The following is a 26,119-nucleotide window of genomic DNA, read 5'->3' on the forward strand; positions in this document are numbered from 1 at the left end:
TTAACCATTGTTTTTGTGTATTAGTTGTGAGGGTGGCATATTTATGATGTCCACAATATAAGCCTTAATCTGTATTTGTTGTCAGGTGTTTATTTAAGTCGTTCTCATCAGACGTTTTTAATGACAGTCCTTCATCACCCACACATGGTGTGTTTAATGGTGCAGCGGCGGGTAGTGATTATTATGATGTCCATGATTATGGCAAGCCCTTTTAACAATTAAAGAGTGACATGATTTACATTTAAGATACTTCCAATGCATTTATGACAAGTCAAGAGATATAGATATCTACATTTAAATTATGACTAGTCAAAACTCAAATTCAATGTTATTCTGTCTAGTCATAATTAAGATTAAAGATATCTTGAATTTGAGTTTATTAGTGCCTATTAGTGTTCCTACGACAGCCCAGTTTACATCTGACATTCATCAACGTAATCTGATGGTGGATGACAAATGAATTACAGGGAGATTTCCCCAACATAAGTGGAGATATTTAACTGCAAATGGCACAAAATACTAAGTCATATAAACACACAGCACACAATAGATGCAAAAGGGTTGTGTAATGTGGAGTGAGAGGTTGTACTGATAAATCCTTATTTTTTCAGCTTTTCATACCATTTAGTTAACATTTTTACAGACATCTTTACATAAAGATGCACATCACAGCGCCGCTCTGCACATTTTCACTTGCTAAATTGAATACGAGAAGGTCTTTAATGCTCTAGTCATAAGGAAAAGATATAAAATGAGAGTGACTAAGAGGAGGATTTCTTTACCTAATCACACACACACACACACACACACACACACACACACACACACACACACACACACACACACACACACACACACACACACACACACACTTAGAAGAGTCTTGTGAGTCATCCTCCATAATCTGCACAATGTGACGATGCAAGAATTCCCGACAGCCAATCGGAGCTCTCGGAACAGAGGTGTTGCCGTAGCAACGGCACAGTGACAGCAGCAGATGGGGTTTGCTGTTGAGAGGAGTGGAGGAGAGAGGCCGAGGAAGAAAGAGAAAAGAGACGGGGACAAACGGAGTGATAGTCTCATGGTGACGAATCTGGTTCATGACCTTTTAACCCACGTTGCGTACAGGGTTTTTCCCATGTTAAGTTTTAAACTGACGCTAAACAGCACATGAAAAATATTTTGTGCCCAGGGTACATCTTGTGTTGTATACCAGTTGATGTTATTACAGAATAAATATTATGTTGTGGAACTATTTATCATTGGTAAACTAATGCCCAAGGATTTCTGTTTGTATCTTGTTCACATGCCGTCAGCTGTCTGTATTATGAGGAGTTATTTCTGTCTACATATTTACTACCCTCTTCTTCTCTCACCAGCATCTACATCTCCTCTCCTTCCCTCCTCCTTTTCCTGTTTACCATCAGATTCATTACATTCTGGCATCTATCACTCCCTCCCGTCTTCGTCACTCCCTCCATTGACCTCTGCCATTAAATCAGCACTGAACTATACTGGGAAATAAAGTTTTTGCAATTTACATTGTGTTAAATTTATATTAAAAAGTTGCATGATTTCACTAGATATATGGAGGTTTTAACCTCGGTTGCAAGGAAAGAGTAACTGTTCCGGTTTCACACCATCTTTTTAAAAAGTGCTTCAAATGCTGCATTTATTTCCGTAAGGGCTGTCAAAGTTAACACGATAATAACGTGTTCACGCAAATTTGTTTTAAAGCCACTAATTTCTTTAACGCATTAACACAATCGATCTTTCTGAGGTTATAGCGGGCTCAGTTTTAAAACAGTTGGTACCAACCGTGTCATACTAGCTTGTTGTAAAGTAGGCTAAATAACGCTCCAAAATTACGCTAAATTTTGGCGAGAAAAACTGTCACGGACATTTTCAAAGGGTTCCCTTGACCTCTGCATTTGCATAAAGCAATCATATTTGCCCACTCCCATGTTGATAAGAGTATTAAATACTTGACAAATCTCCCTTTTAAAGGTACATTTTGAACAGATAAAAAATTTGCGAGTATATGGATTACATGTTTTTTAATATTATCGATTGAAAGCCCTAATTTCCATCAACACTTCTTGTTTCTTTCATCTTCTTGACTCCTCGCAACACAGTTACTGTAGATTCAAAAAGCAATAGACACTTGTAGGGTAATTTAGTCATGAAAACTTCTTGTAAAGTTTTAATTTTATGTCGAGCAGTAAAGTAGTTTTGATAGTGTGTCATGGCGGGCCCACTATCACGTTATTTATAAGGTATCACGTGCGGGTACATTGCAAAGTCAACATGAAAGTGATATATCACTTAACCCTCCTTTAAACCCTCCAACCTTCCCTCCCTCTGCTCTTTCATGCCCACTCCTTCCCGCTCCTTCTAAAAAAATGTTTTATTTTAATATTCAGTTTTATCTCTGCTGCTAACCTCCATCTGTATCTGTGGTGAGTTACTCATTAGCTTCGTCTATATTTAGATGACTTACGTAACAAACTGTAATTTCTTGTTCCTGTCATGCACACACACACACACACACACACACACACACAATGTGAACACAGACTATTAACACCTTTCTTTGAATCTTGAATCTCGGAAAAGTCACAACTAAACTAAATAAACATGAGGAGGGACATTTTATTAATATGATCTTTGCATAGCATGGTAAAGAGGGTCAGAATAAATTTACAATGTCCTTTCTACTCTGCGAAGATGTTGTCGGTGTACATCTGCTGGATGAGACAACTTTGGTACCAAAATATTTAAATAAGTCTTTACTAGGACCGTTTGTCTGTGTGAACATAATCTACTCTTTTAATTCAATGAAGTCCTGGAACAGATACTATTATCCTCTTCACTGAACCTCCTCACGAGGCTGTTAAATGTCAGTGTGAATGAAGGGCACTTACATTTCTAATATTTGCTCCTAATCCAGTGTTAATCAAACATCCTCTTTAGCTCGAGTATTAAAAGAAAGAAAAAAACGCCCATACTTTTATTTTTTAACCAGCATAGTGTATACTTACTTTTGGCATGCGAGTATCTGCAGAGAAAAAAAGATTAAATTTTTATCTAAGCCTTTTTTCCCCATTTAAAATCACATAAAGTAACTTAAATTTGACCTCGTAGAAAATCGTTAATCAAACAATAGCAATTTCAGGTAATAACTGTGTTAATCTCTGGCCGTAAACCTTTTGTCCTATAACTAATAATGTCTTCACATGCTTATTTATTTTTAGTGGTAACCTTTTGTGTCCTTTGTATTTGTGTCTTCAGATCACGGAGCTGTTGGACGATGAGAAGTGCGAGGCCGAATGTGAAGAGCTGCCCCAGGACGGAGAGGAGGGTCCTGCCTCCTCTGACTCACCACAACATACACTCACCGATGAAAGCCCCACAGCCAGGTGAGACACTACTACTACTTTATATATTATTAGATAAGACCGGTAATTCGATTTTTTTTTCCTTGGGTCACCTCAGAATGAGGATGACATATTGAGAGAGGGTTATGACATGTGACGGAGGTCCCAAACTGGATTTAAAAACCAGGACGCTGCAGTTACTTGGTATTTGTATGGCGTGATATCTGCTGCTTTTCTCTCTCTGATTTACACAGATTTTGTTTGTTGTATCATGGACGAGTTGTTATGATAACATCCCATCACTGTGTGGTGGCATTCATATATCTTGAATCTTGTCAGGAGGTTTCCTACATTTACAGGTTCAAATCAAAAATCAAAAATTTTTTTATTTATGTAGCACATTTCAGGCGTAGACTTAATGTGCTTGTACTTGAAGTCAAGATGAAATGCCCTTTTAACCCTTTTAGATAGCATCCCCGGCCATATTGTACACCTATTTAACAATATATGCAAAAAATCAATTTCTTCAAATTTTTATATCAAAATCCAATCATCTTTTCTTCCTGTAAAACAAAATATGTAGTGTGCTTAAGTTAGTACCAACCAATTTCAGACAATATCCATCCGTCCATCCATGTTTCACTGGGACTTTTATGATGAATTCTGATTATTTTAAAACACTTTTTTCAGTAGTTCAGCTCAGGGCTGTGGTGTATCCTACACCCTAACGTTAGCTTTTTACTTCTGGCAATTGCATTCGCACTTCAAAAATCATCACAACGTGGACCCTTTTGTGGTTTCCTGTTTCAGAACCGTTACACCCCTGATAAATACGGAAATTTCAGAAGGTGCTGAGAAGTATCGACAGGCAATCTGACAACATACCAGCAGTCTACTTTTGTTAATTAGCTGAATTTTTATTAGTTAATATATGTTACAATTAATATAAATGTTATAATGAATGTTATCTTTAAATAGAGCACCAGTTGTTCCAAAAATTTGCTCTAGAAAGGCGTCTCCACACGTGAGTCATCTGCTTCTCTCAGTCTTTAACGTCATAGTCGTTGCATCAAAGTAATGAGAATGCAATCATCCAAAATGTTTGTTTAGTCGTCTTCACGGTCGCAGCAGTTTCCGTTTGGTCGCACTAAAAGATGCAGAGCTTTTTGTTCTGACCTGTTGATGTTCTGTAGCTGGTGACCAACCAGAAGACACACACATGCGGACGCTCACGTACGCAGGGTAATGAGTTCAATCCTGCTGCAGGAACATCAAGATCTTCTCAGGTGCTTCTGATCTGCTGATCTCCTTTAAGTTGATTACCGAGCACTAGACCCAGACTATTGTACGTTGACACCTTCACATTTCACCGCCTGTACTCTTAATCTCTAGCATACATCTACAGAGAGGGTGTATCAGTTAGTAGTGCACAAAGGAGACGATGATGCTGATGAGAAATATGTGACGAGTTGATCACATTTTTGTTAGATAGATTTAATCGGAGAGTAGACAAACTCAAAAGAACTAACCTAAAATCTCTTTAACCCTCAAAGCTTTAGTCATCCTGCTAATGTGTGTTTTAGTCTGGTTTGAATCAAACCTTCACTTTATTATGTCTCAGTTCAGAGCACAGAAAAACACAGTATTTTGACTAAGACTGGCTGTGTAGATAAACTCACAGCCAGTCTTGGCTGTGAAGCACTTTTGCTTTTCAAAACAAAAGTGCTTCACAATTAAAGCATTTTAGCGTGTATTATAAAACAGGCAGGACAGTAACAAACACAAGACGACATCAACAAAAGAGAAAAACATCAGTTAAAGGACCAGTGTGTAACATTTAGGGGGATCTATTGGCAGAAATGGAATATAATATTAATAAGTATGTTTTCTTTAGTGTATAATCACCTGATAATAAGAATCGTTGTGTTTTCGTTACCTTAGAATGAGCTGTTTATATCTACATATGGAGCGGGTAGATACTAGATACCGCCAGATCCTTCACACTGGAAAGACGAGGGGCTTTTAGTGAGTCTTGAGAATTCTTTTTAAAAATGTAATATAATCATTTTTATTAAATTTTAAATGCAAAGAGAGCCAGATACCTCGCTGACAGTGTGTCCACTTCAAGTTATTCAAAATGAATTAGCATAGAGTCATCATTTATACTGGATATGGGCTTGTTATCTCTCAAATGAACAGTTCATTTTTATGTGAAAATAAATAATCTCAGTTGTTAAACCAGCTTCACTGTCGAACATTTATGGAAAATGTTCTTTTAATTATTTAAATTAGCATGATTTATACTCTGTATTACAGCATGGTGATATTATTGCCATTTTTACTATATAAATTATAACTGTTTAATGTGTCCAATTACACAGTGTGAGTCGAACTGCAGTTTGTCTCCTGTCCCATTGACCTGCATTGGTTTCAATGCTTCTTTTGCATACGTGCGTGCGTGCATGCATGTGTGCGTGGGCGTGTGTGTGTGTGAGTCAGGGTCATGCTGTTAGTCTTGTCCCACTGGCCTTTAAGGTGATTACAGACTGTAATCCATAATCCACACACACACACACACACACAGTTTATTATTCTATACACAATCATGCTCACATGACCACACAGCACAAGCAATATATCTCTCACTGTAACTCAGAGACAAAGGCATACGTTAAACAAATGTTGCATAGTTGACGTTACTGGATCAAGACAACATTTCAGCATTTTGAACATGATGCCAGGACGCTGTCAACCTGTGTTATGATATATATGATCATGGATAGCAGGAGAGTTCAGGCTGCTCCAGTATGTGTGTCATCTGTTTACGGTTGTCTGCATCGCTTGATATCTAAGTGGTTTAGCAGTTAATACATTGTTTGTGGGCCAACACAAGAGGATCCCTCTGTGTGTGTTTTACTGGAGGAAGGTTTTAGGTGGCAGCTGTTGTCCATTAATACTGAAAGCTTTAATGATTGCTGATGCAGATGTAAGGGGGGGTTACATGCAGCAAATTATTTTAATTAAACGACGCTGGCCAAACTGTTTCTATTTTTTAATTCTCATGTGATATGTTTTAGTTGGTGTTAATTCTCGTTTAGCTGTGGCTAGCCTGCAGCCGTCATCCCTGTGACCTTGTCTGACCTCAGTGTCTGGTCTGGGGGATTATTTCTGTATTTTAGACCTTGGAGTCGACAGCCTACACCACAAATCCATTTAAATAATGTGGGCCGAAAGCTTTAGAGAATACATCTGTTTAAATTGCTAAAAATATCGAGCACTATTGATTTCAAAGCATTTAGTCTCATTGCTCATCTGACCTGAAAGTAAAGAATGTGTATCAGGGTTCAACGATAATGGTTTCTTTTCACTTCCCCGGTCGGTGAAAGTGGGTCAGAAATCTACTTGCCCAAAGTCAATTTTTACTTGCCCCTATACTAACTGGTTTATTTATTAGCTGTCATCAAATAATAACAGACCAAAGTTAACTGTCATGTATAATCTTTATTTAAGTAAATTAATCTGGAGTTTCACATCCTCTAACGCCACCCAACTAACATCCTGTTTCCAGGATAATTAGAACGCTCGCTTGCGCTTCAGCTCATAAACTTTATCTTTACCCGCCGCCATTTTCTTGCAAGTGTCTGATCGGTACTACACATGTGCAACTCTCAACAGAGATGAGAAGGAAGTGAGATGGCTCACTCCTCAACAATGTGTTGCTGCTAGGTTTACTAGCCCATAGTGACATTTTTCTTGCCCCGAGCAAGCGGGCAATCTTTATGTTGAACTCTTTGTATGCTTTCTGTGTTTTATGTGGAACTCCACTTATTTTTATTACATCTCCACCTGCAAACAAACCTCAGACATGCATCTAAAGCTCAGTAATTCTAGCACAACCTGCAGTACAGAGATGATTGGTTATAAAAACACAATTTTTTATATTATTAATTATACTCATAGATACTGTTTGATCCCTTGAACATAAAAACAAGACTGTCTTGAGGAATCATATAGTTTCAGCCTCATGACCAACAATAATGATGCATTTTCTTGTGTTCATGTTTAGTCCCATCATTCATGATCAATCCCTGAAGCCCAAGTTGAAATATTCAAACATTTGTATTCTTTGTGTGATACACACCAATAATCAGTTTACTATCATAAAAAAACTAAGAAAGCCAACAAATATTTACATTTAAGGAGGGGGAAACTGAGAATTTTGGGCATTTTGATTAAAAAAAATTACATTAATCAAAAGATTTACCGATTATTAGAATAGTTGCAGATTCATTTTCTTCATTTTTTTTAATTAATTGTTTCTGCTCAAATTTTTAGTCGGAGGTAATTTGGTCTCTTTGTGTGAGGAAAATGCCACATCCTTTGAAACATTTTGCAAACCTATAGTTTCAAGAATATGAAGAATTTGTGATTGTCAGTTTTAAAAACAAAGCACTTTTTTTGTCTTATGTCTCAGCTATCCTTAATTTATTGTCTTTTTTCCAGTAATTATAACCTTAAGTACAGTCTTGAACATTTTGACGAGTCAGTGTGTGTCGGCATTTTTTGCTGAAAACTCTGACTGTTTTGAGAATAGCTCACTGTTTCACGTGTGTTTCATCAGCTGTTCTCTGACACATAACTGGTTTGCCAGCTCTGAAATGGAGAGAAAGTTCCCATCTAGTGACTCAACATTAACTGTGGCTGAGTTGTTTGTCTAGCACTTGACAGACAGGGAAGTCTGTCCTCTGTGGCTGGTGCAGCGCTCCCTTAATAGACTCTGACTGGCAACACACACACCTTACATGCTGACAGCCTCTGCTCATTTCAAATCTATATATAATCCCTGGTATTTCTCTTCTGATCTCTCTGCTTCCCCTGTTACTACTTCCCTCCTCCTCTACCCTGCGTATATCCTCTCTCTCTCTGTGGAAAGTATTTTTCATGAGGCCACTGAAATATCCTGGCAGGCTTTAGAAGAGGACTCTTGGGATGCACTCCTGGACCCGGTGAGGAGGAGCAGGAGGGAAGGATGGATTAATGGAGGGAACGGAGAATCAGAGGGCAGAGGAGGGCCGTGAGGGAGCAAGGAGAGGGTGGGAGAATTGGAAAGTGTCCCTACTTGTGAACGATTTATTGATTTTCCGTTTGAGTGAAAATGCAATATCAGACCTCTGGAGAGAAAAGGTCAAACCAGAAGATAGCATTTAAACACATCATAAAACACTTGTCTTCAATTTTGTCCCAGAGTTAGAGCCCTCATTCCTCACAGTTACAAGCATCACACCGCCCTGGCATGACTGACGTATGTACCGTCTCCTGTTGCACATCTTGTACTTCTTGTACTTCCTTCTCTGTGAATCCCCTTATGAGGGTTTCCTTCCTGTTATTTTTTTATGTGGCTGTGGAAATGATTTATATTCCCCACTGTGACACTACACAGTGCTGGAGAGCTCTGTTATTTCTGCTTGTGGCAACAAACAATGTGCACGTGTCCACCCACACAAAACAAACACAAATATATGTACACTCCTCTCTTCTAGGTCAAGTTTTCTTTCGTGGGGATCACCTTATGATTAATTCACACACAGACACAGAAACACTGTATGTTTGTAAAGGAGCCTTTAGGCAGCGTGACAAAAATGATAAAGTAATTTTATTGCATGTCACACTGTGCGAGATCTGTGTCAAACTGTACGCTGTAAATTTGAGTAGGGCGGCCCCCCTTTTAGTCGACTAATCGGTCATTTTGATTTTAGTCGAGATTTCTTCAGTCGATTAGTTGTTTTTATGCTTTTTTCATGCTGAATGACTTATCTCCCTCCATGAAACTTATGAGCACATCTCTAGTAAACACAAGATTTTAAAGTGGTGCTTTTGGGTGATTCTTTGTGGAGAAACTCAGTTTTACAGATCTGTCGATTAAATGAACTTATTGATTAGTCGACAAAACCGTATGAGTGTTAGTCGACTAAGGATTTCTTTGGTCGAGGACAGCCCTAGCACAGTTCATATGTATGTTGAATGTGATATGTCTGCATGACCTTTACATACCTGTAAACATAAATACAGTGTGTAGGTCAGTTCAGTTCAGGAGTGTCAGCTGTGTGTTTTGACCTAGTTCATAGATCACACACGCTTGTCTTCTATGACTGACACCAGGAAATAAGACTTTGCACAAACTGGTGGACCAAATATTTTGTTTGTTTTTTTTGCTTTATACATTCTCACCAAAATATTGTGCAAAATATTTTTAAAAAAGCATTGTAACATTTTATAAATACTCTGTAAATTCACTTAATTTGCCCAATTTAAAGTATTTTCTATAGTCTAGGTAGTTCTGTGCACATACAGGAAGTGATTAATCAGAATCAAGGATTAAAATATGAAACATTTTCTGAAAGTCAAGCATGTTAGCATAAACCGCACATTAGTGGCTGAAAGGGTAATGGGATTTTGGTTGGTCCTTATGTGTAATATAATATATAAATGATTGCCTTTTTCTATCATTGTATGGTCCATTTAAAACTCAAAGCATCCACTCGTATTCATAACGATCATATATATAAAGAAGTCCTCCCTCTCTTTCCTGCAGTTTGTCTCACGTCATGCCCTCCTTCTCATGCCTCCCTCACCCTTCACTTCCCGATTGTGTCGAGTCCTGGGGGCCTTCACTGGGCACAATGTGTAATATGATATACTAACTGACCTAGATAGCACCACTCACCACGTGTGCTATCAGTTCTCACCCGCAGTTCTGGTACAGCTGTCCTATCTGACTTTCTAAGGAGCACTCGCGTCCCTTAATTATCACGGGAAAATTATTTTATTTTGATTGTCGCCTCTTTGTGTCAACACTGTAGTTTCTTTGTTAGTCACAGTCGATAAAGTTTGAGATTAGGGTTTGGCCGAACCAAAGTACCAGGAAGGACAATCAACACCAAACCTTGGCCAAGTCTAGTTGATGATTAACGACCAAAGTTGCACAACATTTATTCTTTCTTTCCTTGAGGAACTTCTGGAATGACGTAGAGTTTAGAAAGTTGTGTCCCAGACTAAAAAAATAAATAAAATTAAACTCTTCGAAGAAGTCAGGGACTGTTGTGGTATTTTATGTACCATTGTTATGGAAAATACAATATACAATGTCTTGTCCAGGTCCAAGCTAAATGTTCTGAGCATCTCCTTTTGAAGCAGCTGGAAACACAGCGTTAAAAGGTTAATTTGGTTTAGATTACTTATCAAGTATTCTCAGGTTATTCTGTTCATATTCTTTGTCTTTATCATCTCTCTCTGTGATATCGCTCATATTTTATCAAAGCCCTTTTTGCTAGGCATCCCTTTCTAGTGCTTGTTAAAACCATTTTTTAATCTCCTGCATGACATCCTTTCTTACTTTGATTTGAACAAAGTTCATCTGAAATCTCATCCTATTGGAAACACACTGGCTGACACACGGAGACATTATGAGGACAAAAAGAACCTAACCTAGTTTCCTTGGGAGTGACACATTGGTGCTTCGGTTCAGTGGTGACTATCAGTGTTCTTTATATGCCCTACATTATCACACACCCGTAGTGTAGACACAGATATGACTGTGAAGTGCACATTTGAAACACATCAATTACATTTGAATATTCCTCTCTCTCCTTTCTGTGTGCTGTTTTCCTCCCTCCTTCTTTCCTCCTCGCTTTTGTTTATGTTCATATTTTTCACTCCATGATACTTAGGGGTGGGAATCACCAGAGGCTCCACAATACCATATTATCACGATGTAGTATTGCGATAAGATATATTGCGATATATTTATATAACAGATGTTGCAGTTTGCCAACATCTGTTTTATCTAATAAGATTCAGGTTTCACTCTGTTCATCTCAGAGTTTTCATTCACATATCTTGAGGTCAAAGGTCAAGGGAACCCTTTGAAAATGGCCATGCCAGTTTTTCCTTGCCAAAATGTTGCATAACTTTGGAGGGCTATTTAGCGTTCTTCCCGACAACCTAACATGACATGGTTGGTACCAATGGATTCATTGTTCATCTACTTCATATGTTGCCAGTAACTTCACTCTAGCTTTAAAGGCCCAGACACACCAAGCCAACATCAAAGAACTAGCGGTGATGGAGGCCGTCTGTTGCATCACCTCATGTTGCCTTTGTCTTAGCCGACAAATTGCACTCGAACACACCGCAAAGACTACAGCCAATGGCCAGTTAGCACGTACGTTCTGCACCTGCGTGAGAGGAAATAACTCTCCACACCAGCAGGTGGCGGTAATCTGTATTTGCATTCAAAAAGGGCAACTGGAAGACCGAGGATGTCGGATATACAAGCAGTTGTTATGATTCGTATACGAAACAAAGCAGCGTCTGCCGACCATTTTCACACCACTCTCACTCACCACTTAGCTTCATTCCAGATGGCCATGTCGTTGTTAAAATTTCTGTTTATTGGAATGATCAGATGAAAAATGAGAAGAGCCTTCTGTGTTTTTCCTCTTGATTTTACTCGTTGGCTTGCTTTCTTCACTTCCGTTTCTCTTCTCGTGCACTGATTCGTTTAAGCTGAACAGCCAATCAGAGTGATTTCTCTCACCGACGAGCTCCGCCGCTGATTCAACATGCTGAATCAGCCGAATAACTTCCATCATGGGCAGACTAGAGCTGACGGTGCAGGACACACCGCAAAAACTAGGCCAACAGACGCTAACCGACGGCCCCAAATTGTCCGGCTTGGTGTGTCATGGCCTTAAGACAGAGCCCGCTACATCCTATCAAAGACAGAATAGCGGCCGTATCTAGTAAAGATTGATACTTTGCCATGCAAAATATCCCGATACTATGCTGTATAAATTTTTTCCCCCATCCCTAGTGTCCCGTCATACTCTGCTCAGCTCTTCAGGTATCACTGTCACTCCTCTCCGTCCCTTATTGATCAATAATTGGTTAAATATATTGATGCCTGTATTTGTCTGAGAAGCTGTCATTACAAAAGACTCATAGAGGGTGATTTAACAGACACAGGTGTGTGTTTCTGCGATTGTGTGTGTGTGTGTGCACGCCATTGCACAGCCCACTGGTCCGGCTGTATTAACTGCTGAGTTTATAGTCACCACTGAGTGGGCCAAAAAGATCAAACCTCCCTCCCCTTTCTGCCTCGCGATTGGCTCGCAAAAAGTCCTTCCCTTCTTACGATTGGCTCTAAATTTCAGCCCCTCCCATCTCATTGGCTCTCCCGGGGGTTGTTGCCTGGTTACATCAGAAGCTCATATATTTGAGCAGAGCTCTGGATGTTTACTGCAGCACTTCTACAGACAGTGCAGACACATACACACACTCACACTCATTCAACAACACACACACACACACATCAGTTCATAGGACGCCTCAGCATGCACCCAGGCGATACCCTGACTCTGCTGCTAGACCTGCTGGTACTGACGCTGACACCTCAGAGTGCTCAACTGGGATAACCGACCCACTGGATACAAGGCTGACCGACCCGATACTGACAGAGGAGAAATCTGAAGGAGAGTTCAGATAGAGGAAGCCGAACAGCTGGATACTGCTCCTACAGGAGATGTGTCAAGTGGTTAAAGAAGAAAGAGAGAGGAATCGTGCTGAGTTGGGTTAAAAGTCAAGCCGACTTCTCTGCGGGGTTCGAAAAATACAAAAACAGATTGGACTTTAATAGCCTACGGTACGCGTTAGCTCGCTGACCGCACCGGGACAGAAGAAGAAGAAGAAGAAGAAGAAGAAGAGACACAACAGAGAAACTGACAAACAGCCTGCCAGATATACGAGACAGCCTTCACACTGAAACACCAAAACAAAAAGGACAGATCACAGTGAGAGAAAACACAGCTGGGAAAAATGAGAATGGCCTGTGACATTCTGCTGCAGAGGTAAACATCAGGGTTATGTAACCCCTCTAGTCTGACCGGAATAGATGATGGGATGGATGAATGAATGAATGGATGGAGGGGAATTATGTGTCCAATAATGTGGTTGGAGGATGGATAAGTGAATGAAAGAGCGCTAGAGGGTGAAAGAGAGGGAAAAGGGCATGAAATTGGTTGAATTAAGTGGATTGATTAACAAAGGGAAAGCTACAATAATGGATCGACCGGTGAATGAATTAGTGGAAACCTTCACTTTAAGTGATGTAATACCTTTTAAGTATGAATGGAAGAATGGAGGGAAATGAGATTATACTGTGTTTCCTTGCTCATTGTTTTGTTACCAGGCAGAGATGAAAGTGAATAGAGAGACGAGAGGAAGTCTTTTCTAGTATAGGAATAGAAACCGAGCAGTAAAAAGATGAAGGGAAAGGGGTTATGGCATTACTTAACAGCTGATTTTGTGTTACACAATCCAAGTATGAAGAAAGCAGGGGGTGTGTGTGGCTGAGCATGTGTCAGCATTTTGCGAACAAGAGGGGCAGAAAATGTCTGTCACTTTTTAATAAGCATTTTCTCAATCAAATAACGTTTTTATATATCTGATGCACCTTATAGCAAGTAGGTGATTGGAGGAAGTCGCAGTTGTTGGCAGTTTCTGTACGTTTTTGTGGAATGTGGCATCGAGCACGGCTCCAAATCTTGAACATCATCAGGTGCGCGGTAGTGAAGCAGATGATGGCTCCTCGCTAAAACGCATTCGTTTTTTTGCCCACAATAAAAAAAACAACAAAAAAGACCCTTTATCTGTGAGTGCCGGTTTCTTTAGTTTCTGTACGTTCTTAACATTATTGAGTACCTTAAGAAGCTCTTAGCGATCAATTTGAAACATATTATTACAAAATATTTGCTCTATTTGTGTCAACAAGAGAAGCAGTTTATCTCCACTGTTGCTGAAACGATTGGTGAATTGTTTGATCAGTTGGTTGACAGAAAATTTTGTGAACAATTTTAAGAAACAATCATTAAAAGCCAGTTATCAAGAAAAAATGTCAAATTTTGAAATGTAAGGACTTATTTAGGGCTAATGATAATAACTAATGATTATTTTAAATGCAGATTATTTTCTTGATTCTCTTGATAAGTCAAATACATGTCTAAATAAACAACAATTCCTCAGAGTCCACAGTAACGTCTTCATATGTCCCGTTATGTCTGACCAACAGACGAAAACCCAAAGATATTGAGTTTGATATTAAATGGAGGATAAAACAGAGAAATTGTCACACTGGAGAAGCTCTGAAGAACCAGAGATTATTTGTATTTTTGTTTGAAAAATGACTGAAATAATGAATTGATTATTAAAATGGATGCAGAGGAATGTTCTGTCGATTTAGCTGTGTTTAGTGTTTTATCTCTCGGTTTTTGTAATTCACATACAAAATTGAATATCTTTTGGACTCTTGGTTGGATGCCATCTTTTTGTTCAAGCTATCAGCAACGTTGCATCAGCTCCTTGTGACTCTGCAAGAAGAATGATTAATTGAAGGAGGGTTGAGGAGGTAGAGAAGAGGGGCTGTGGAGGATTTGTTGAGTCAACTAAACAACATTTATCATTCTTCTCAGATGGCTAAATGTCTGTGGGATGACTGGGGGAAAGTGAATGAAAGAGAGCTGCACGTTCCATGCAAATGATGGAAACAAACAAATGAGCAGAAAACCAAACACAGATCTTAAATCTGTAACCTGGTCAGCGTTGTTTGAATGCAAACATCTGTAGTAAGGTTCTGTGAGAGTTTCTTGAGGTTTAGGATTCTGTGTGTGTGTGTGAAGGGAAAGCTTAGTGTGTGTGTGTTTGAAGTAGGTCACTAGCCAAAGTGAAATATGACATCTTGTGCACGTTGATATTCAGTATATGTGTGGTATGAATCTATGTTGGTGTGTGTCAGTGGATGCGTAGACTGCAGCAGTCTGTAGGACCTCCCAGCCAGAACAGAACAGAGTCAGGTGTGCTGACAACAGCACCTCTTTGAAATCACAACTAACCTCAAACTCACCTTACACACACACACACACACACACACACACACACACACACACACACACACACACACACGCACACACACACACACACTCCACCAGAGTAAATGTTGTAAATAATGCAAGGACGCCCTTCATCAGCCCTTTTCCCCTCGCTACCATCCGCACCGACAACCCAAATGTCCTTTGTTGTCATTCTATTTTGTTAATTTAATACAGCAGACAAAACCACAGTCATTCAGAGATGTTTTTGTTCTTTGGTCACTGAGTCAGCTGAGACGTGGACACTGATCTGATCCCTCAGCACAGCGTTGCAGCTTTGCAGTAAATAGGGTGTGGAACAGATACTCTTGGCCTATATATATGTGATATGTAGTGAATATAGTACATATGTTTGGGACAGTTGTTTACACAACACACAACTGTGGAAGCTGTACTGAACCGTGCATTGTTAAAACATTGAGTCATGGTAAAAACTTCACCTTGGAGCAGAGTATGAAAATAAGCAGAGCATTTTTTTTTTTATCAAACACAAAGTGACTGTGTGTCTACTGTACTTAGGTGACTTTAAAAGGTTTTACAGTATCGTTGCCAACGAACGGTGAGCTAAAGGTGTGACTCCTTAAGATGTTATCAAGGTCTTAACTCTGCCTCTGGCTACTACTGCAGTCGTGTCTGCAGGATCTGATCTAATCCAACCTACCTGGAGCACTTTTGAAAGCCAAACCGCCAACTAGTATTTACTAGTATTTACTTTACCGTTGCACCCTTGCACATGTGGCAGTTTTAGGCCAAAATCAACAATAAAAATGAATACTTAACTGTCACACAGTCTGTCTTGGAAACACTTTGTTGATATGTTTTTAAAAATGTGCTGCATGAACATCCAACATGGATCTTCATTGAAGTGACCAGTCAGTTTTTTTGTATCTTTACTCTGAATATCACGTCTTAAATAACAAACAAACAATCAAGCAACCTAGTACTCTCATAAACTAGATCACACCAGACATTTTACAAGAGAATATATTCGTTGATGATGCTCAATATCTGTCCTCTGCAATCTGTCTCTACCTGAGCTTTGCACCGTTCCCTTTTGTCCTCATGGTGTGAAGCTTGTAAAGTTTGTTCGTATGACAGCTAGTAAAGGAACCTTGAGACATAATCAAAACCTCTTCACATCCACTTTCAACTACATCAGGGACCTAGAACACTCTGTCCTATCTGCCCTTCATGGTGTCCTCGGCAGGGAGGAAAAGCCCAAAAGGGCCCCTTAAGGGTGTCATGTATGTGTCCTTTAGGGCTCTACTGGCGCTGATAGAAATGTTATCTCTACTGCTGCTTCGGGAGCTCCAGGAGGGGCAGGAACACCCCAAAGGCCGCAACAACGATTTTAGTTCAAGTCTCCAGGGGCAGAATGGTGTAACGTCAGATATTATCTTTGCTACTCGAGGCACGTGGAGATTACGTAACGTCCTTCAGGGACCCTATCGAGGATCTATTGTTAGTGATGCAGCCACCCAGCGCGGTCTCCGAGGGCACAACTCAGCAGGAGAGCCTGGGCTGTCAGATGTTATCAGCGCTTCGAAGGGACAGTCGCTGCTGTAGGGAGCCTGCTCTGTCCCGTTCAAAGGGAAGTTCTCTATGCTGACTAACAGGAGGAGAAGAACTCAGTCCAGATAATTATGGACTCTAAAATAGATGTTGACCTCCCACAAAGTCAGAAGCTAGTTTAACGTTATCCAAGTATTTACTGAGTCAACTTGGGAGGGCATGGGAAAACAAGTCAGTTTGCACATCTCATTACTTCCCTGTTTTGGCAGGCTTACTGTTTGATCTCCACAACACTTCTCTTTGTGTCTGTCTCTCCATCACACGCACACACATTCACGATCAAGGTTACAGTGTCAGAAAGGGGAATGTGAGATGCATATTACATTCAAAGCCAGTAAGCATCAAGGGGAAGAGGAGATTAAAGAGGAGATAAGCAAAGGGTAGAGATGATACGAAAAGTATATTTAGTATAAAGCGTGATGGGGTGGAGTGAAAGAAAGAAAGGGAGGAAGAGAAAGAGGTAGGCGAGAATCATAATAATGGTATGTAAATAGAGACAACAATTAAGATGGAGAGAGAAATAATGAGAGGAGGCCAGAAAAGAGAGTTGGGCGGTAAGAATAACTAGAAACAGAGAATAAAGATGGAGGGCTTTATCGTTTCCTATCTACCATTAATAATTCAGTCTGTATCGATCTACCTGAGGACTTCTTACTGCATTAAGAGTGTGTGTGTGTTTGTGTGTGTGTGTGGGTGTGTAAAAGAGTCAACATACATCCACACGAAAAGGTTGCGTAACGTCAGCTGCTGTTTTTCTAATGAGACGAGTTTGACAGCCGACACACATACACACAAAGTATACATGAGATGCACCCATGCTCTTGGGCATAATGTGAACGACCTTGTGTTGTGTTGTGTTGTTTGTGTAGGAGTGTTATATAATTCTGGAGTCCTGGCGTGCCTGTCAGTGTGTGTGTGTGTGCGAGTGCATGTGCATGTGTGTGTGTGTTTGTGAGGCCAGCGGCAGGCTGCTAAATCAACGGACACATCTGAGCCACCTCCCTGTTTCATACCAAACATACAAATGGAGGGACATCGAGGAACAAATATGACTTGACACACACACACACACACACACACACACACACACACACATACACTTCCTTCTATCTGATCAGCAGGGTGTAGCAGAGCTCTGTAGCCTAAATAACAATCTGCCCACCCAGAGTGGCGCCAGTGACTGAAAATGTGTGTGTCTGTGTGTCAGGGTTATTATAGTAAACTAAAACTTCAACGAAAATGAAAATACGCAGTGAAAAATATATTATTTTTGGACTGTCAATCGATTAAAATAGTTAATTGCAAATGAATCGCACATTTCTTATCTACTCAAAATGTACCTTAAAGGGAGATTTGTCAAGTATTTAATACTCTTATCAACATGGGAGTGGGCAAATATGCTGCTTTATGCAAATGTATGTATATATTTATTATTGGAAATCAAATAACAACACAAAACAATGACAAATATTGTCCAGAAACCCTCACAGGTACTGCATTTAGCATTAAAAATATGCTCAAATCATAACATGGCAAACTGCAGCCCAACAGGCAACAACAGTTGTCAGTGTGTCAGTGTGCTGACGTGACTATAACTTGCCCCAAACTGCATGTGAGTGGGCATGTCTGTAAAGGGTCAGAGGTCAAGGGACCCCTTTTGAATATGGTCAAGCCAGTTTTTCCTCACCAAAAATCAGCGCAGGTTTGGAGCGTTATTTAGCCTCCTTCGTGGACAAGCTAGTATGACATGGTTGGTACAAATGGATTCATTAGGTTTTCGTATCAAAACTATTATAACCTTGGTGTGTGTGTTCTTGAGATTGTCATTTGGCACAAGGGATCAACTGTATTGACTACACACAGACACACACACACACACAGTACGCACAGATGTGTTCATGGTTATCTTCGTTCTTCTTCCCTGTTTTGACTATCGTTGTCCGACACCCTACAAGGTCATTTCATGTCAGTGTGGGAAGGGAGTCGAGTAGTACATGATGTTCTAACCATGTTGTCCTCTCTCTCTACAGCTCCCACCTCTCCCCCATATCCATCCTGCCTGCTGACTCTGCTGAGTAAGTACACACCAGCAATTTATCCACTCATGATAACATAGTAGGCACGTCTTTATGTACACACACTGTAGTAACCTACAGACATATATAAACCTAAATTTCCAGCTACACTTAGAAGCTGAAAGTTATTTTATGTGCACCCAATTGTAAAAAAAAAAAAAAACCTTAAAGCAAGCAGTGATATCCTGAAAATGTTATTAAGAGAATGATAGGCAGCCAGGTTAGTTGAAGTTTAAGGATGGGATAAAGGGCCATCTGCTCAAGAGCCAGCTAAAATAACAGTAATCAAGAAAGAAGAAGTGCAAGCGGCTCTGAGAAGAGTTCGGAGAAAGGTAAGAGGTTGAGAGGAAGTGATAAGGAGGAAAGAGGAAAGCCGGCCTTGTGTTTTGATTATGAAGCTAAACGAAAGCGTTTTGCATGGGTCGGTGCTTTTAGAGCCCCAAGGACGTGAACTCAGCAACCACATGACTGTCAGGCCTCTGCTTCTCCACTGCATGACATGGAAACGCAATAAAAACATTTTCTACGGTGGCTTACGTCAGTGTTAGACCTGAAGGCTTGAGGGCACAAAGATGTCTCAGATTTTCAGGAATACCACATGAAAACTGAAAGTCAGCAGTCTAATTCAATTCATCAATAATCATGCCAAGTCCCCACGGACTGAGCTACTGCCGCCCCCAAAAGAGAACTAAATGGCAGCAAAAATGCTAAAAATCATCATATTCAATTTGACCATTTGCATTTGTTGACATCCGCATATCATCAATTAATCTCCTGATTATTTTTCTCAATTATTTGCTAAATTGTTATGTCTATAAAATGTCAGAAAAAAAATAAAAAATACCTCACTATGTCCTAAATAAATCCTATTGTGACATATTTGTTTTGTCCGACCGACACGCTAAAGAAAGCCAAAGAAAAGAGGCAAATCCTCACAATTCATAAGCTGCAACCAGGAGGGGGTGTTTTGCAATTTGTGTTTAAATAATTACTTAAAAACAATTAATCAGTTATCAAACTAGTTGCTCATTAATATTAACATCAGCTATAAATGATCATTCAACTAATTGTTTCAGCTCTTTTGTATCGGCACGTTTTCATGCCTAGAAAAAGCCTGTTTGACTTACTTTGGTATCGTTTGACAAAATAAATGTTTATTAGTCAAACTTCATCTGGAGGAACACAAACCTGTGCAAAATGAAATGTAAAAAACAAGCAAACAGTTAGATAAAAAAAACAGTGATACATAGATGGATGGATGGATGGATGTACTTTATTGATCCCAAATTACAGTAGCAGCTTATCCAGGCAATGCACAGGAACAGTAAATACAATGTACATATCAACACTAGAGATAAATATCTATATATTAGAACACACTATAAATAGACCAGACTACTACAGCTAGCATAAAGTAATAAGTGCAAGGTTATTTATTGTGATAGAAACCACAGAATTTTTAAAAACAAGTTATTATTAACTAGTAATATGGTGGATGAGGAGGTCCTCAGTGGGTTTGCTCCGTTTTTGTCGACCATAATATTTTAGGAATAAAGCTACCAATAATGAATACTAACCTACCGCTAAACTTCCTAGCTTGTAGTTGAAAACGTGCCACTTAAATTTCATCCTCCACTAGTTTGACTGTCTTCTGTAGGTGTCATGCGAGTACATTAACTGCGAGCACATTTCCAGATATTTCAGATATCCATTAGATAGCTGCCAGCACCTTAGTTTCATAGACCGTCTTGTGTGTGATTAATGTCCTCTGGCTACCAGGATGTGTTCAAAGGGCCTCTTCTCTGTTGGGAGGCATGAAAGGATTTAGACAAAATTTAGACGACAGCAGCAAAAACACACGGTGCCTCTCTTGCCAGTGTGTGTGTGTGTATGTGTGTGTGTGTGTGTGTGTGTGTGTGTGTGTGTGTGTGTGTGTGTGTGTGTGTGTGTGTGAAAGATAAAGGCTGCAAGCACATCATCTTTTTACTGCTTATGTGGACGTAACTGTGTGTTTGTGTGTGATGGATAGTTATTATTAGTAGAGCTTCCTACAGCTAGAGGTTGAGTTGCTGCTGCAGGTGTAGTCCAGAGAAATGTGTGTGTGTGGGTGTGTGGCTGATATATCTTCAACTCACACACACACACATTTATCTGACCTCAGCCCCAACACCTTTTATGAGTTTTACCTTAAATGGCCATGAAGTTGAAGCCCAAACACAGTTATGTTCCAGCTCCAAGTCTTCCTTTTAAAATGGTGTAACTTTGTTGGTGTAAATATGTTGAACACACCCAGTATGATGTTAAAGTAAATATATATGTAAAGAATAGAAAAAGAGTCGGGGGAACAAAACTAGATGCAGTGATGAAGTTTGATCCCTCAGGAGCAGCAGCTGATGTGGAGGAGTGTGAAGGAGAGCTGGGAGTTTTTCTACCAGGTGTTCAACCTCTACTGAGCTGGAGCATAAAACAAAGCTAACAGCCTGCAAGAAGCCAGCGTAAATGAGGAAGGGATACTTTATGATCACACAGGTGGTCGAGCACGTTAAATAAAATCTCAGTAGAGCCCGTGGATCAACCGTCACATGTCGGTCTGGAAGAGGTCAGAGTGTGACTGCTGTTGTTACCTTTTATAGGCCGTAAAGGTCCTCTTCTCCTCCTTCTCTGGCTTCTAGTTTAAGCTTTATTAATCCTTTCAGAGGTCGACCAGGTTTTTTACTTAATAAGGACTGAAAAGAAACCACTTTAGTGATTATTAGGCTCTGAGATGTTTGATTCCTTACTCACCTCCTCTCATTATGGTCACAGCTGATAGTAAATTAAACTTTGAAGCATTAAAGTTCGACTGTTACATTCAGGCATGCTGAGTCCAAAACAAGTTGACTTTTAGCGATTGTTAATTTATGTGGATTTACGTGGATATTTTTATTGGCTGAATAAACAGAGAAAATATGGTCACAGGATCTTATCCAGAGTCGCAAAGTAAACCTTTGGCTTTGGTCCTGTGTAGACACAATCACTGGTAAACTGAGCCGTTACAGTTTACCCTCATTACAGTTGAACTAAACTCATTCCTGTGGAGGAAACATGGGCTGCATCGTTACTCAGTATCTAACACGGGTTTAAACACAGACTGTGATTGATGAGTAACTGCCTGGGTTTGATATCCACTTGGGTCACCCTAGGAATAGAACAGAATAGTGCAAAAGAGAAATGTGTCTTTGGTTTGCATGTGCAAAACCTGCTATTTAAATAGGACACATTAAAACACATTTACATAAAAACACAACACACAATAGAAGCATTACTAATTAAGATATTTTATGGCAACCGGGACAAACTATTTTCTATAGAAGTTTTTCTTTTCACAGGGGACTCCGTACCTTTGCCCCGAGGGCAGTAGTAGTAGTAGTAGTAGTAGTAGTAGTAGTAGTGATGGTGATTTAAGGGATGGCTGTGGTCGTCTAAGATGTTGCCACTTAAGCGTTGGACTGCTTTGCCTAATAAACTAAATACTGAATTTAAGGTGTCACAAAAACCTGAACGCCTGTTTGTTCGAACAAAAGCTAGGACGCAGCACACATCAGAATGTGAGGAAAATGCCCTTTTTTAGTGAAACTTAATACATCATCACACACAGTGAAAAGATTTCAATGAACATCTTGATAAATTTTGTGTTTTTGTGTGTTTTCCCAGGATAATCCACCGAACCATCAGGGCTGCAGTAGAGCAGCACTTCTTTGATCTGAAAACCTCCATCGACCAAGACCTCAGCAACTATGACAGCCAAGGGTGAGAGTCCATACACACACACACACACCTTAATATTCACACATACACACACACACAAAATGAAAACCATTACACATAGATCAAGTATATAAGAACATATTCACACTGAAGTTCTGAACAGCAAAACAGCAGAAACAACCTGTTGTGTTCTGCTTTTTCCCTCCATGCACCTGCTGATAGAAAACACGCGTTACTCAGATTCCTCAGTGGTCATAAGGACATCGGAGGACTTTAAAGATCCATATTTGCCATAGTGAACATTATGTACAAAGGCACGGAGCCAGCCAGATGGCTCAGGTTACCAGTAAACATGTTGACAGCTGTGATGTTAATTAGCAAACTTTACATGTCGAGGGGAGCAGCTGTTGGGTGGTCAGTCACCTCTAAGACAAAACAACATGTCTGGGAGTTTCACACCGCGTACTGAAATAGGTTAGCGTGCTCTACCACCATAAAGGCACAGTGGCAATGTTTTAAGTTAATATTTTGTTCTCCAGGGTGAGTCCCAGTGAGTCTGCAGACCAGGGTTGCCATGGAGACGAGGAGCAACAAACTGACCCTGAGGACAGTCCCTGCGACACAGAAGGGGAGACCCCGCTCACGCAGACCGAGCAGCACATACAGCAAAGCCAGACAGACACACAGGTTTGTTGGAGACACGAACGATTATTTTCATTGTCATTTAATCCGTTATTATTTTCTTGATTAATCGATTAGTTGTTTGGCCTATAAAATGTCAGAAAATGTTTCCCAAAGCCCAAGATGACGTCCTCAAATGTATTTTTTTTGTCCACAACTCAAAGATATTCAGTTTACTGTCATAGAGGAGTAAAGAAACCAGAAAATATTCACATTTAAGAAGCTGGAATCACAGATGTTTTACCTTTTTTTTTACTTATAAAAATTTCTCCAACCGGTTGATAATCAAAATAGTTGCTGATTAATTTAATAGTTGACAACTAATCGATTAATCGTTGCAGCTCTAAGACACAGAAACACATATACACACAAAGTCATACTGCACATAGACACCTGTGCATGCTCAAACACACACTGTCAATGTTTTGGGTCACACCATAATAAGCATCAAACACACACACATCCGAGAAACAGCACAGAATCATCCCTGTTTCTCACACACCCAGTGGAGATTTCCCCTCAAAGAACCCTTCACAGACAATACACAGACCCCGACCAGTTGCTGTGTGGGCTGGCAGCATATTTCCCATAGCTAACCTCCTTCCTGTCTCAATCTGTCGGTTCATTCCAAGGCTGGATGTTTGATATTATCAGCACAGTCCGTCTTTGTTCAGCTCTGATATGTACAATTGCTGGAATTCTGCCGGGGCAGCGAGCAGAGACGACAACAGACCTGTTTAACAAATGTACACACAGATTAATGAATACGCAGAGATATGGAGGCAGTGTTTTGTTCTTACTAACTTGTAGTGTCGCAAATAATTGTTAGATTAACTGTTAAAAAAAAAGAATCGCCAGGTGCAGCCCTGAAGGGAAATGTGTCTTATTGTGCCACCTTACATCCTTAAACCCATCCAAATGATTCTCTTGATTTCTAATATTTGTCACTAGGGAGAAATGTTTGGTACTTCTTTAATGCGTGTTTTTTTCTTCAGCGAGAGTCACATACATTTTTAGTAAGCCTTGTCACAGTGGAAATCAAATCCCCCTTCAAACCCGCCCTTGAGCCTCAATGGCTCTTGTCCCAAGAACCATTTTAGCGTCCAGACGGCAGGAGAGAGATGAGGAGCAGACAACATGGCAGATAGAGTGAGATGTGTCCTGGGACTGATGAGAAACCTGTCACCTCTATAAACAACAATCTGGGTCTTTAAAACGATAATTCAGGTGTTTTGAAGTGGGGTTGTTTGAGGTACTTATTCATAGTCAGGGCTGGCAGCAAAACATATTTTAGCCACCTAAAAGACTTACCTAAAAAAATCAATATCAGCTTAAGTGTACGCTATAGTTAGAATATCTTTTGCTGGTTTACTTTTCTATGAGACAGCTATATAGTCTATGTTTCCAACAGGGAACTGAAGCCGGTGAATTTGGCGAGAGCATAGATGAATACAACGGCTTCAGTTCCCTGTTGGAAAGGGCTGTCTGACGGCAAGGTAAAGCAGTGAAAATCTTCTAAATATAGTGTACACTTAAACTAATATTGATTTTTTTTTTGGTGTCTAAAATACGTTTTGCTGCCGGTCCTGACTATGGATAAGTACCTCATACAACCCCACTTGTGTGCCTAAACAAACACACACCATTTCCTCTCTTTACATAACAGTTATGATACCAGTGTGACATGTGCCTTAAGTACAGCAGGTCATGTATACACACATTGAGTCATCATCCTGCTCCTCACCACAACTCATTCATTCCACACAGTCATGTGATGATAGCCACCGCAACTTTTCTTTTCTGACAAACACTCGGGTGTGGGTGTTTAGAGACTTAAATCCTCAATAACTCTGCAGTATTAATTATGATGATTACTATAAAATCTACAAACCGGTGATGGTAAAAGCCCCCTTGTCTTGTCTTTGGAATTTTAGTTTTGTTTTGAGGTTTGCACTGTAAAGGTTTAGAGAGATAAGACGGATAATCATCAACTCGTGGTATATATTTATGTAAAAATGACCGTGGTAATTGTGGTGTGATCTTTGAGTTGTAATGTGCAGCGTGGTTCTTTTGAATATTTATTTGTGCTGGATTTCTACCATTTAAGACAAAGCACAGAAACCCTGTGTTCCCTAATACTCAAAGGAAGTGAAACATGATGATGTGTGTGGTTTCTAAGAGCAGGGATGCACCTGCTTATGTTTCTATTCTTGCCCATTCACATCTCTTGCTCTGCTCTACTAGTTTTGTTCAAGTCTTTTGTTTCCATTCATGAAAACAATCAAACTAATGTTAAATTCTTGCTGTTGCTTTCTCTCTCCCAGGATTCATTGGACTCTGGCGCCACCCTAGAGGAGAGCTCAGGAATGGACCTGGATGCAGAGGCTGTCAGAGATGCTGAGAACAACATCAACACTGCCAGGTGAGGTCCGGGGGGATTGTCAGTTTGCTTTCAAGACTTTATTGAGCTCAGTTTCACCTTATATCAAGAATATATTAGCAAAGATATCAGAGTGAGATTGAAGTATCAAGACTAGGGCTGTCAATCAATTAAAATATTGAATTGCGATTTATTGCAAATTAATCACACATTTTTTTTATGTGTTCAAAATGTACCTTAAAGGGAGATTTTTCAAGTATTTAATATTCCTATCAACATGGGAGTGGACAAATATGCTTGCTTTAT

At 39.8% G+C, this 26,119-nt stretch overlaps 1 protein-coding gene across 8 annotated transcripts in view; it reads left to right on the forward strand.

The window, feature by feature from the left end:
* Nucleotides 1–26,119, forward strand: part of fam13b (family with sequence similarity 13 member B) — an 80,388-nt gene that overhangs the window by 41,811 nt on the left and 12,458 nt on the right. For all 8 annotated transcript variants that reach the window (XM_074649227.1, XM_074649229.1, XM_074649231.1 and 5 more), the window contains exons 7-11: nt 3,292–3,419; nt 18,961–19,005; nt 22,699–22,794; nt 23,292–23,439; nt 25,758–25,855. In XM_074649227.1, the coding sequence (XP_074505328.1) occupies nt 3,292–3,419; nt 18,961–19,005; nt 22,699–22,794; nt 23,292–23,439; nt 25,758–25,855 (515 nt within the window). The remainder of the gene's footprint in view (nt 1–3,291; nt 3,420–18,960; nt 19,006–22,698; nt 22,795–23,291; nt 23,440–25,757; nt 25,856–26,119) is intronic.

The sequence above is a fragment of the Sebastes fasciatus genome, chromosome 10, assembly GCF_043250625.1.
Source record: "Sebastes fasciatus isolate fSebFas1 chromosome 10, fSebFas1.pri, whole genome shotgun sequence".
Lineage (NCBI taxonomy): Eukaryota > Metazoa > Chordata > Actinopteri > Perciformes > Sebastidae > Sebastes > Sebastes fasciatus.